The 12336-nt window shown below is 41.7% G+C and overlaps 1 protein-coding gene across 5 annotated transcripts in view; it reads left to right on the top strand.

Moving 5' to 3' along the window:
* The first annotated feature begins 264 nt into the window (after positions 1-264).
* The window catches only part of TMEM131L (transmembrane 131 like), an 87712-nt gene continuing 75640 nt past the window's right edge, over positions 265-12336 (top strand). For 3 of the 5 annotated variants that reach the window (XM_089525658.1, XM_089525657.1, XM_089525656.1), the window contains exons 1-3: positions 266-541; positions 2335-2405; positions 11478-11521. In XM_089525658.1, coding sequence (XP_089381784.1) covers positions 418-541; positions 2335-2405; positions 11478-11521 — 239 coding nt within the window. In that variant the 5' untranslated portion in view covers positions 266-417. Of the gene's footprint in view, positions 542-2334; positions 2406-11477; positions 11522-12336 lie in introns of all 5 variants that reach the window. The other 2 variants (XM_089525659.1, XM_089525660.1) reach the window with 2 other exon arrangements.

Raw genomic sequence — 12336 nt, 5'->3', positions numbered from 1 at the left:
TGTGGCTGGACTGGGCATTTTGGGTCCCTTCAGGGGCTCCCTCTGCAACCCTTGAGCCCCGTCATGTTGGGCTTTGGCCTTGCGCTGTGGGGGCAGCAGCAGGCAGCATTTGAGAGGGTCGGGTGGAGCCCAAAGGAAGGAGGCCTGGAAAGAAAGAAAGAAAGAAAGAAAGAAAGAAAGAAAGAAAGGAGAGAGGGCTGCCTCCCCTTGCCCAGGCAGGCTCCACCCTGCGCAGGCCAGCCTTGCCTGGCTGCCTGGCTGCCTATCTGTGGCGCACACAGGCGCAAAGGGAGGGAGGGAGGGAGGAGGCAGGCAGGCGGTGGCTCTTTGCTGCCTTGGCTGCTGCTTTTGCAACAGCTGCAGCCTCGTCCCCAGCAGCCCCGAGTGAGGAGCCAGGCAAGCCAGAGCCAAGGCAGCATGGCGGGGCTGCGGGGCCCTTCCCAAAGCAGCTACTGCAGGGCAGCCACAGCCTTCAACCTCCTGCTGGGCGTCTTCCAGGTCCTGCTGCCTTGCTGTCGGCCTGGAGAGGCCCAGGGCCAAGGTGAGGAGGGGGACGAAAGGCCATGCCATTGCCAAGCACGAAGGACCCAACTCTTTAGCCCAAGGGGGGACTGGAGGGCAACGTGGCGGAGATGGCGGTGGTTGTTGCGGGGAAGGAGAAGCTGAGGAGGTGAAAAGGGTCTGAGGAGGCTGGAGACAGAGCCCTTCCCTCAGCCCTTGGCTGCCTCTCTCTCTCTCTCTCTCTCTCTCTCTCTCTCTCTCTTTGTGTGGCTGCTGCTGCTGCTGCTGCAGAGGCTGAGCTGCTGTGCTGCTCTTGGCTCTCACAAAAGAAAAGCTGGACCCAGTGCCTTCCCTTGGGCTGCAGTACTGTTTATTATTATTATTATTATTATTATTATTATTATTATTACTATTATTATTGTGAAGTCGAAGGTATTCATGGCCAGCGTTCATAGGGGGGTTTTGGTGGGTTTTTCAAAGAACAGGGCCACATCGAAAAACCCACCAACATTATTATTATGATTGTTGTTGTTGTTGTTGTTGTTACATTCCTTTGGCTTCTGCAACCGAGCAAAGCGAGGGGGAGGAGGCACCTTTTCTGCCCAAAGCCTTTTCCCCAGGGGGACCCAGGCGTCCTCCTTTTCCAGGGCATAGCCCTCCATTTCAGCCTTCCTGCTCAAGAGGGGTTCCGAAATGGCCTCCATTTGGAGCATGCCCCTCTCCTTTCCCAGGACGTAGCCCTCCATTTCGGCCTTTCTTCCCAGGAGGCATTAAAAATGTCCTGCATTTGGAGCATGGCCAAAGTGACCAGAGATCCTCCTTTTCCAGGACATAGTCCTCCATTTCAACCTTCCTGCCCAGGAGGGGTTCCAAAATGCCCTCCATTTGGAGCGTGTCCCCTTCTTTTCCCAGGACATAGTCCTCCATTTCGACCTTTCTGCCTGGGGGGGGATTCCCAAATGTCCTCCATTTGAAGCATGGCCAAAGTGACCAAAGGGCCTCCTTTTCCAGCACATAATCTTCCATTTCAACCTTTCTGCTCAGAAGAGATTCCAAAATGTCCTCAATTTGGAGCACGACCAGGATAACCAGAGGTCCTCTGTTTCCAGGACATGTGTAGCAGATCTTGGAGGACACCAGAGACCACCTCAGATGTCCTGTATTTCAGCCTTCCTGCCCAGGAGGAATTCCCCAAATGCCCTCCATGTTGAGCAGGGCTGAGGAGCACAAATTGACATTGCTAGGAGTGTTTGTGAGCCTTTCTTTGGTCCTGTCCTCCATTTGTTGTCCTCAACGCTCTCCATTTTGAGCAGGACTGAGAAGCACGAATTGACGTGTCTCTCTCGCTTTCTCTCTGTGAGATTTCCTTGGGTCCTGCTCTCCCTTTTCCTCCAAGGTCCTCCATTTTGTGGGGCCTTGGCCTCCTTGGCAGTGAGGTCCCTGGCTTTCCTCCCTTTCTCAGGCTTTCTCTCTCAGCCTCCTTTTCCTCCTCCTCAGGCTGGCTCTGCTACACAAGGGAGGCCTCAGGGGAATGGGGAGTGGGCTTTTTCAGCCCCCTTCTCCATGCATCGCTTACATGTGGGCAGGAACTGGGGAGCCTTTGAGCATGGGATGGTCTCCTAGGCTGGAGGCGAAACAAAACAAAAGCCTCCTTTTTTCCCCTCCCAACACACAAACACACATGCGTGCACACAAACACAGAGGGCTCAGCATTGCCCTGGGTTGGGAAGAGGCCAGGGTTTTGTTGCCAGCCAGGCCTGCCCCGACTCAACCCTCCACTGTCCCTTGGCATGGCTTGGAATGAGGGCCTCATTTTGTTTTGTTTTCTCGTAGCAATTGACCCCATCCCCAACGTGGTGGAGTTGTGGCAAGCCGAGGACGGGGAGCTGCTCATGCCCGCCCAGGTAAGGAAATGGCCGGGAGTCTGGGGAACAGGAGAGTGTCCAGACAAGGTTGCCTGTCCAGCAGGCAGGCTGCAAGGCCACCCATCGTGGGGTTTTCTTGGCAAGAGTTGTTCTGAGGAGGTTTGCCATTGCCTTTCCCTGAAGGTGAGAGTATGTGACTTGCCCAAGGACACACAGTGGGTCTCATGGCAGACCTGGGAATTGAACCCTGGTCTCTACTGTCGTAGTTCAACACTCAAACCACTATGCCACACTGGCTTGCGGTAGGATTTTAGACACTTGTGAAATGGTAACATTTGTTACACCCAATGGGTCTCATGGTATCCATCTCTCCCTTGATGCTTTTGCAGCCTCTATCCGTTTGTCCCTTGATGCCTTTGTGACCTCTCTTACCATTTTGCCAGTCATGCACTGATGGAGCAGCACTTTCATCTGCCATCTTCTCAGGCATCACATTGACAGGATTTGGGCTATGGTTGCAGTCTCTCATTCATTGGAATTCTGAAAGGGAGGTGCTGGCAATGTCAAAGAGTATATGATGCTGCAGAATTTTAAAAAAAGGCTAGTTGCACCTAATCTTGATGCATCGCCTCAGGACAAAGTCTACTTGCACCTGAGCTTCATAAGGGAAAGATCTCTAACCTATCACTGCAGTACTGTTCCTACTTAAGAGTAAGCATCCTTCAAGTCAGTGGCATCCTGAACCTATGTAAAAAAAAATCCTTAGTATTTTTTAAAAAAATGCATTGCCTCAGGACAAAGTTTAGTTGCACCTGATCTTTGCAAGGGAAAGAGCTCTAACCTACCACTGCAGTACTGTTCCTACTTGAGAGTAAGCATCCTTCAAGTCAGGGGCATGCATTTGTCCATTTCCTTGGTATTTTTTAAAAGATGCATTGCCTCAGGACACAAATTTATAGATATTATTTTATATATTATTATTTTGGGTTTTCCCCTAAAAGAAACATGCTAGGATATAGTGACTTAAAATATAATTTTCTGGAATTTGTATACATATGCAAAAACAGGTTGATTTCTTAGTAACATTTTCTTAAAATACAATATAATAGCATTTTCAAGTATCTTATTATATCAACATGCCAGCTGTTTATACTTTATTTTTAATGTCTTCAGACTATTTTTAAAAACTATTAAAAGAAGGTTGAAATATTGGCTTCTTTTTCAACACTTTTGTTACACATATGAATATTTTCTTATGTAAATAACTATCAGTGTACATTTGTTTTTCATGGACTGTCTGTAGTTGTACACAACAGTTAGCAAAAAGTGCAGAATGCAGGGAAGGTATAATTGCTGCATTGAGATTTTCTGAGTGTTAAGAAGCAGCAGACCGGTCCAGTGAAGCCTTGTATAGTTATGCCTGCATAGTCAGGCATAATTTCCATTGAATTCAAGAGGATTTGATTTTATAATACTGTAAACGTGCATAGGTTGTATTGATCTGCAGCAGTTTGCAGGGAAGGATTATTTACCATGCTGGGTAAAGATGGTGGAATAGTAGGCCACTGCCCAACACATCTAGAGGGCATGAGATTGGCAAAATATTTCCTACCAAATTCCTCTGTAACCATCACTGGACTCAAATGGGGATTGCATCTGCCATCTTCTCAGGCAAAGGAAAGAGAGGTGAGAGGGGAACCCAGAACAGAGTACTTACTAGATGAGCAGTGATTTTTGGGGATCATGACTTGAGGCCACTGTGGGCAGTTGGTAGATTCTGAATAGCTGTTACTCAAACTGGTTTACTTCTTTGGAAGTTACCTCATTAGCAGACATAAGGAGGTAGTTCTCTTTCATGATGCATTCTGCATAGGTTTGTCTGCTGAGAAGAGGGTATTTTAGAATAGCGTTTCTCAGCTGCTGGTCCCCAGATGTTCTTGGACTTCAGCTGCAGGAAGAGATTTGGGGAGTTGTAGTTGAATAGCATCTGTGGACCTATAGGAGGAGAACTGCTTTTCTAGAGTGCCACCTGTGAGAGAAGGGAGGTGATATTTCTGGCCAGGCATGGGGGAATCTCCAAGATAGCTGGACTCTCAGGGTGTTTTTATTTTCCTTTTGGAGTTTGATATGTACAGTGTGCATGGAATGTACTTCCTATTTGTGCTATGTGAGCAGAATCATCTTCAGTTCTCTGACATTTATTTACTTTATATTTATTTACTGTTTATTGGTATCACACTTAACTGTTCAGTGGTTATCTTTTTTATCTAAGGCTTGTGTGAGTAATTATGTGTGTCCATATGCCTTCAGTTACCTGTTGACTTATGGTGACCTCATTAATTTCATAGGGTTTTCTTAGGCAAGGATATCCAGAGATGGCTTGTCATTACCTTCTCTGAAATCTAGCTTACCATATCTACCTAGCTTTAATATTGCATTTGGAAGTGTGTGATGGTTTTTTAAAAAACTGTTAATGTTCTTATATATTACTTGTTAAATCAGGACTAGGCAGCTTTTTAAATGTCAAGGCTGAATTCCCTTAGCTGCAATAGATGAGGCTCAAGTCAGTGGTGGATGAGCCCAAGACCTAAGGAAATTGGTCCACAATTTCTCTACCTGCCATCTCCTTTCTTCCCATGCCTTTCTCCTCAGAGTGGGATAGGTCACTCTTCTAAAGTCCTGAATTAAGGGCATTTGAAATTAGACCAAGGCTCACTTGAGAGCTGGTCATGGGATACATGATTTGTATGGTCAGTAGTTCTAAGTTTCCAGATACCCTAGTCCCAACATGGCTAATAGTCTGGGATTTTGAGTGTTGAAGTCCGAATCACCTGGAGGGCTAACGGCTGAGGACCACTGTTTAGGCTAACCATATTTCCCCAAATATGGGGAATGCAGAACAGCTGTTTTTCAGTGAAAACTGGAAGATTGGCACCTGCAGAGAAGGAAGAAAGGGAGAGGATTTGTATTCATTCAAGCCTGGTTGTGATTCATTTAAGGGTAACCTGGTCCCTTTGTCTGATTTGGGCTACCATAAGCTCAACCTAGGGACAGCGTGGCATGGTGGTTTAAGCGTTGGACACTGGACTCTGGAAATCAGGGTTTAATTCCCAGCTAAGTCATTAAATCCAGTGGGTGACCTTGGGCAAGTCACATGCTCTCAGCCTCAGGGGAAGGCAAAACCCTGTCAGTAAGAGCTGTTCTACAGTGGAAGACATTTCCTTGGAGCGTGGTGGAGCACCAGTCTCAAGCTGTATATGTGCATATTGAAAATCCATAGTGACAAATAGTGTAGAACATTGTTGTCAAGGGAACTATGGGTGAAGTACTTCACAACAGATTCTTTGGAAGTTGTTTTGTGGGGGTTTTTTTTTAATTCTAAACCTTGCCTGCCTGCTTTCCTGCCTGTGTGGCAGCAGTATATTTAATGCACAGAGTTCCTCATTGTTTCACCACTGTCCAACATGAGAATGCTGGGTGGATAGGACAAAGGCTTATCTAGTCTAGCATTCTGTTCGCACAGTGACGAATCAGAGGCCTTTGCAAAGCCCATATCCTGAAGCAGACTCACAGATAAAAACTTTGTCAAATGCACAACTAAGTTTAGTGCTGAATGTCTTTATTGGGGTATGTTAGTCTTGATGATCATTATGTATTTGGGATATGAATCACTTTTCAAATCCTTTACCTGAAGATTACTAGAAATACTCATTCTGTTTTGCCATTGCGACAAAAAAAATATTTATCCATAACATAAAATATTGCGCTTTTTCTATCTAGGGCCTTTTCTCAAATGGTGGCAGGTTCCTCTTCTGATGCTTTCCCCTCAGTCTCTTCCTCTTATTTTATTATGAAATAATAATTTCCAGGTATACACTAGTACTTTCAGAACATAATTGGTCTGATTTGGGCATTTCCATTGCTAATAGTTTGAAAGGAGAAGTGAATTGAGGATAGATTTTTATAGCTTGTTGCTATATCTGCTATGAGAGAACTCTGAGAAGTGGATTTCAAACAGACGGAGTTCTGAAATATGTTTATCCATATTTGGCTACTTCTTAAAAGCCCTTTAAAGGAAGGAGTTACATTTTAGATTCATATTGTTTGATCTCTCTAGTGGCTTGTATTTTTTTATTTCCAGCCTGTGTGAAATGCCAAGATATTCACAAAACTATTTCACTTGGCTAAAAAAGTTTTTGGAGAGTTTCTTTGTTTGTTTGTAAACTACTGAGATTCCAAAGTCCTTATTTAAGGACTTGTGGAATTTAAGACATCATTGGATGATTTTGAAATACCCATAAAAAGATAGAAGGCACTTTTTCCATATTCTTTAAGAGTAGGATTAAGTGCAACAGTGAAAGAAGTAAAGATTGTTATGTTTAGGCTGAGAGAAGCAGTTAAACAACCATGCTGCTGAAAAAATGTTACTCTGCTTGCTCCTGTTATGCCAGTTTTAAAAGTCTGTAGCTTAAGAAGATGAACTTCTTTACAGTTTGCTTACCTGGTAAAACAGGCAGTTGCATGAGTAAACCTGTATTAGGAAGAAACGATTCTCGTTAATTATGAATTTGTATCAAAATTTTGGCAGTTCCCATACATGTTAGTGGTTGTCAGAATTCCTGTGCATACAACTATCAACTATTTGGAGATTCCTACAGGAAAACAGGAACTTCTTTGTTGGATTAAGCTATAGCATGGTTAAGACTGACAACCGCAAGATTGACAGAGTGGCGGTTTGAGACCCAAGTGTCGTGTGATGGAGTGAGCTCCCATCACTGGTCACAGCTTCTGTCACCTTAGCAGTTCTAAAGTATGTAAAAGTGCAAGTAGATAAATAGGTACCACTTCAGTGAGAAGGTAACAGTGTTCCATGCAGCCACATGACCATGGAGTCGTCTTTGACAATGCTGGCTTTCTCAGCTTAGTAATGTAGATGAACACCAACCTCTACAGTCTGACATCAAAGGGGAAACATTTACTTTTACCTTTATCTGCCTTACCACCCTGAACACATCTGACTGCCTCAGATTTTGGAAGCTAATCAGAATTGGTCCTGCTTATTATTTGGAAAACTGCCGTATAAAATATTTTGGAGACAACTTATCTCCAGAAAGGGTAAGGAAACACTCCTGTCTGAAACCCCAAAGAACCTTTGCCTGTCAAAATTAACAAGTACTTCGTTAAATAGATAAATGGATTGAATCAATATAAGGGTTTTTCTAATGTTTCTATATTTGATGCCCCTTCCCAAGGGAACTACAATTTCAAAGTCTTCCTGGGTCAGCAAAACCTGGATTGTTTTGGTGTGCTTTAACCAACCATGCTTTAGCTCTTCCTTTTTTTTGGCACTTCAGCAGTAATTGCTGTGGATGAATATAAGTCATCAAAATGCATATGAAAATAACCACAAATGCTAGTTTGCTTTGAATGTTCTTTTGTGGAAGTCCTGGGGCTCATTCCCACTTGCATTTTAAACTATGTTGGAAATTGATTCCAAAAGGTCCCTCGTTCCTACCATGAAAGCAGATCTTTTTCTTACCCCAGTGTAATCGCTTTTTTTTTTTTTTGGCATGGTTGTCATCCCCACTAGTTGCACCACTTCAAATCGGCTGTTGTTGAGAAGGAAGCCAGGGATGGAGGAAGAAGGAGCCAGCTGAGGACAGAAGGAGGAAGCCAGGGACAGAAGGAAAGCCAGGGAACGAGGCAGGAGGATGAAGGAGGGACAATGGGTTTTTAAAAAAGTAAAATTGATAGAATATTCAGTTGATTGATCAGTCAATCAATCATTCAAATATTCTGTCAATTTTACTTTGAATAAAATGCACCGGCACAAGGGAGGGAAATGGTGGATCTGCCAAAAACTGAGGAGGGATGGTAAACACCCCTCTGCCATTAGTCCCTCCCCTCCAGAATGAATCGATGCTGATCTGTCGTTCCCACTTTCTGAAATTGCTTCAGAATCAATTCTTCTCAAAAGAATCTCTTTCAAACCACTGTCTGAAAAAATCTGGGTTTTTTGCCTTTGCTTCGCTTTATCACAACACGAATCGATCACATTGTGAGAGGAACCAATTTCAAATGGGAACAAGGGTCATTTACACTGATTGGCAATTCACACTATTTCATAGTGGGAACGTGCCCCTGGTTTATCTGTCTTCAAAGGGGCAGTATTTTCTCATCTAATTGTGTTTTGCTTGTGGGCATAAATTAAACAAAATGGAGTAGCTGTAGAGGGTGTTAAAACAGAGTCTTATCTCAATTGTTAGAAAATTTCCATAGATATTTCACTGAAATAACCATGCACTATTTCAAAAGTATTTTGACTGCATGTGACATGAATGAGATTATACAGCATTAATAAAAATTGATGCTAATTAAAGAAAAGAAACCCAATGAACCAAGGAAAATTAAGTCAGATGAGATCAAGATTGAAAATTCAAAGTATCTACTGCCTATCTAAATATGAATGTTTCCTCAGATAATGAAGGAACTGGTGCAGAGGATGCTATTTGTCAGAATCGTTATTTTTTGCTTGTTTCATGAAGGAATATGATCTGATAATATTAATCACCAGCCTGAATAGGACTGCTGATGTGACTTCTCTTTATTTTGTGATCCTGTGTTAAATGTGTGAAGTGGGCAGATTACTTTGAGTACTTGTGATATATTTTGCTAAATATAAATAAGAGAGCAACTGCTGTTGGCAATACTTTTTGATAGCTGAATAAGCCCAAATATTGAGGGATCCATATTATAATACAATTACAGACCTTGAAAGGTTCTGGATTTTTTTAATCTTGATGTGCTAAACTACATTTATATCTCTCATAGGCCAAAAGCAGAGATCAAGAGCTTAAAATCTGCTTTGTTCTTTGTCTTCACTGTAGCCAAAAAACTGGAAGAAATAGTTTATTGGCTTGGTTGAATGCAGAGAAAGCCTAGGAGCACGGGGAAATAAAAAAACAAACTTTCTGAGAGCAACAATATAGCCAGCTATAAGAAGAGCACTCCTGGTCAAATATACAGTTCTAGATATAATTTTTGATGGGAGCACACACCTGTACTTCCAAGCCATGGCTGCAGCTATTACAGTCCCTGTGGTTGCACACAATTTGAATTTTATGGGAAAATGGAATCTAATCCTCCCTTGGATTTTATGTAAGATATATCATTCAGATGCAAATATAGGTAGGGGTGGAAGAATATATTCTGGTAGTCTGAAGTACAAAATTAAAGTTTCTTGGGTTATTTTTACTTGCCATGGATAACAGGAAAAATCTTCACAAGAACAAATGAAGCAATCCACTAGAATTATGTTCCTGAAGTATATGTCCATCGAGATTTTTCAAGTGACTATTGAAGGTTTTTGTATTTATCTAGATTCCGGTATTCTGCAATGAGATTCACTGCAATTATTGTTAGTGAGTCATTGGACTACCATTAGTGTTTTTGGGAACAATGTTTTCAAAGGCCTGGATGAAGCAGCTACAAATGCCACTGATGCACTGGCTCTTACCATCTTTTCATTTTTTCCCCTATTGGCTAATGCTTTTATTCATGTCATTTTAATTTGTGTTAATAGGAGCACCAATTTATAAATGATTTTTCCAGTGTTATCTTGGCTATTCAGGGAAGTCGTCTCCATACTTTACTGAAAAAGTGAAAAAGTGTCATCTCTACACTTTAGCTTATGGCCAGTTGGCTGCTTTTAACTGGCTAGTTACATGTGGGGAAGTGGGATAACTTTCAGATGTATTTGAGGTCTTAAATGGTGTTATGTCATAGGATGCCCATTTTTTTTTTTGTAGTCCACAAAGGGTTGAAGGATTTTTTAAAAAAAAACTTCAGTAAATCTAATAAACATATACTTGCTGAAAGCCATGCTGGAAGAGTTCGTCAAACGCCCCGAAAGAACTAATGGGGTGTGCATGGGCACAAGCCCCATTAGTTCCTATGGGGCTTCAGCATACACTGATTTCCCCTTACGTGGAGGGATCCAGAACGGATCCCTGGGTAAGGGAAGGGTGCACTGTATATGTATTTATAGTGAAACATATATATGGAAACTGGCTTCACAGGAGTGCAACAGCCAGGAGTGCAACAGATCTGCTGCCATACAGACCTAGCTTTTATATAACTTTTAAAAATGTTGGTGTATTTTTGTAACTCCCAGGGCTGGGAAATGAATAAAAATAATTTTAATATATATGCATGATTTATTACTGGTATCATTTTCATCATGGATTTCTTTGTTGGTTTATTAAAGACATCTACTGTAAGTCTAAGGTGAGTTGTGACATCAGATGAAGCAAAATACTAATATATTTATGCCATTAAAGTGGAGGATGCTCTTGAACTGATACATCTGCTTTTTGGATGTCAAATATGGGTTGTTGTGGTTTTTTTTGGGTAAAGGGCAAATATTTGTCCTGACAGAGATTTGGTTAACACTGGACAACTGTCGGTTAGATGTGTGTTATCCTGAAGAAAATTATTAGAAGGAAGTACCTAGGCATTCTTCGCTCATGGGCCCACTCTCTGTGAAACACTGAAGGCATATGTAAGCATGAATATGCCTCTGCATTTAAGACACCTGGATTTGATGGAGGCTTGTAGCAAAAGCATTCAAAAGATTACTATTTCTTTAATGTACATTCATGTGGTAACCAGCTTATGGGGTTTTCTAAGACATATGGAGTTCATAACGCAGATCTACAAATGCTGCCTTGTGAAAAGAAATCCTGAATTAATTTACTTCTTACAAATACTGATACAGCTTGCTTGGACATCTTTGCTTTTTTAAAAAATGTGCTATTACTACTTGTGCTCTTCACATGTATTTATATAATTTAGCATGGTATGTTGCTAGTAAACCTAGCCAGTACTAGCCAAGGTGAAAGTTCCTCAACAGTTCTTATATTTTATATGTAAAGATTTGCTGATCCTCACTGGTTTGTAAAATGCATGAGGCTGCTTAAAACATCTTGCAGTACTAGAGTCTCATTGACGTAAGTGCCATGCAGCAGCTCTGGAAAAGGGCTTTTAAGTAACTGTACTGAAAACCTGTATTTGTTGCTGAAAGTCTTTAATTGTATATTCTTTGTTCTCTAGGCTGAATCAGAGGAAGATGTGGAAGAACATCCACAGGAGCAAAGGTAATAAAAATTAAAAAAAAAAATAAAGAAGGAAATACCTTGAATCATGAAATAATGTATCACTTGTGCCATTCCACACGGTAACAGCAAATTCAATTATTTTGAATAATTGAATTTATATGCATTTTACACATTATTATCCTCTATGGATTTTCTTTTTAAGATTTGATCTTATGTTTTATTTATTTAATAAAATATTACTGTGTTTTTATTCTGACCTTTTTATGGGAGTGGCCCACTTATGTATGCAAACAAATCTATGAGGACCATAAGTCTTGTTGGAGCAGGTTCTTTATTTGTGATCAGCTATGAGTTCTTTGTAAGGAAAAACAACTGTGGTTTATCATTATGTAAAAACTCTATTAAACAATGGCCTGTTACAGACAGGCCAAAATAAAGCTGCTTCGAGTCACTTTGGAGGTATGGTATTTCAATGATGCATGAGTCCTAAGAGTCCCAAAGCCACACCAAAGCTGCACTCCAGTCCTTAGGACCGGAGCGTGGCTTTGGTGCGGCTTTTGGACTCTTAGGATGCATGCATCATTGAAATACCATACCTCCAAAGTGACTCGAAGCAGCTTTATTTTGGCCTGTCTGTAACAGGCCAATGTGCTTGAACCCACTTCCTTTTATGAAGACAGATTGTCTGGATGCATGCTTCAATACCCAACCAGTGCTTTACTTTATGAGATGTGCTTCTTTTATAACTTTGGCAATGTATTCTCTTTCAGTATACTTAATATCACCTCCCAGTGTTCTTCGAGACTAGGGATAGGCAAAATACTACTACTACTACTAATAATAATAATAAGCCA

The sequence above is a fragment of the Sceloporus occidentalis genome, unplaced genomic scaffold (assembly GCF_023333645.1).
Source record: "Sceloporus occidentalis isolate IW3139 unplaced genomic scaffold, rSceOcc1.0.p SCAF_5, whole genome shotgun sequence".
Taxonomy (NCBI): Eukaryota; Metazoa; Chordata; class Lepidosauria; order Squamata; family Phrynosomatidae; genus Sceloporus; species Sceloporus occidentalis.
Note: the sequence above shows the minus strand (reverse complement) of the source record. Positions and strands in the feature narration are given on the sequence as shown.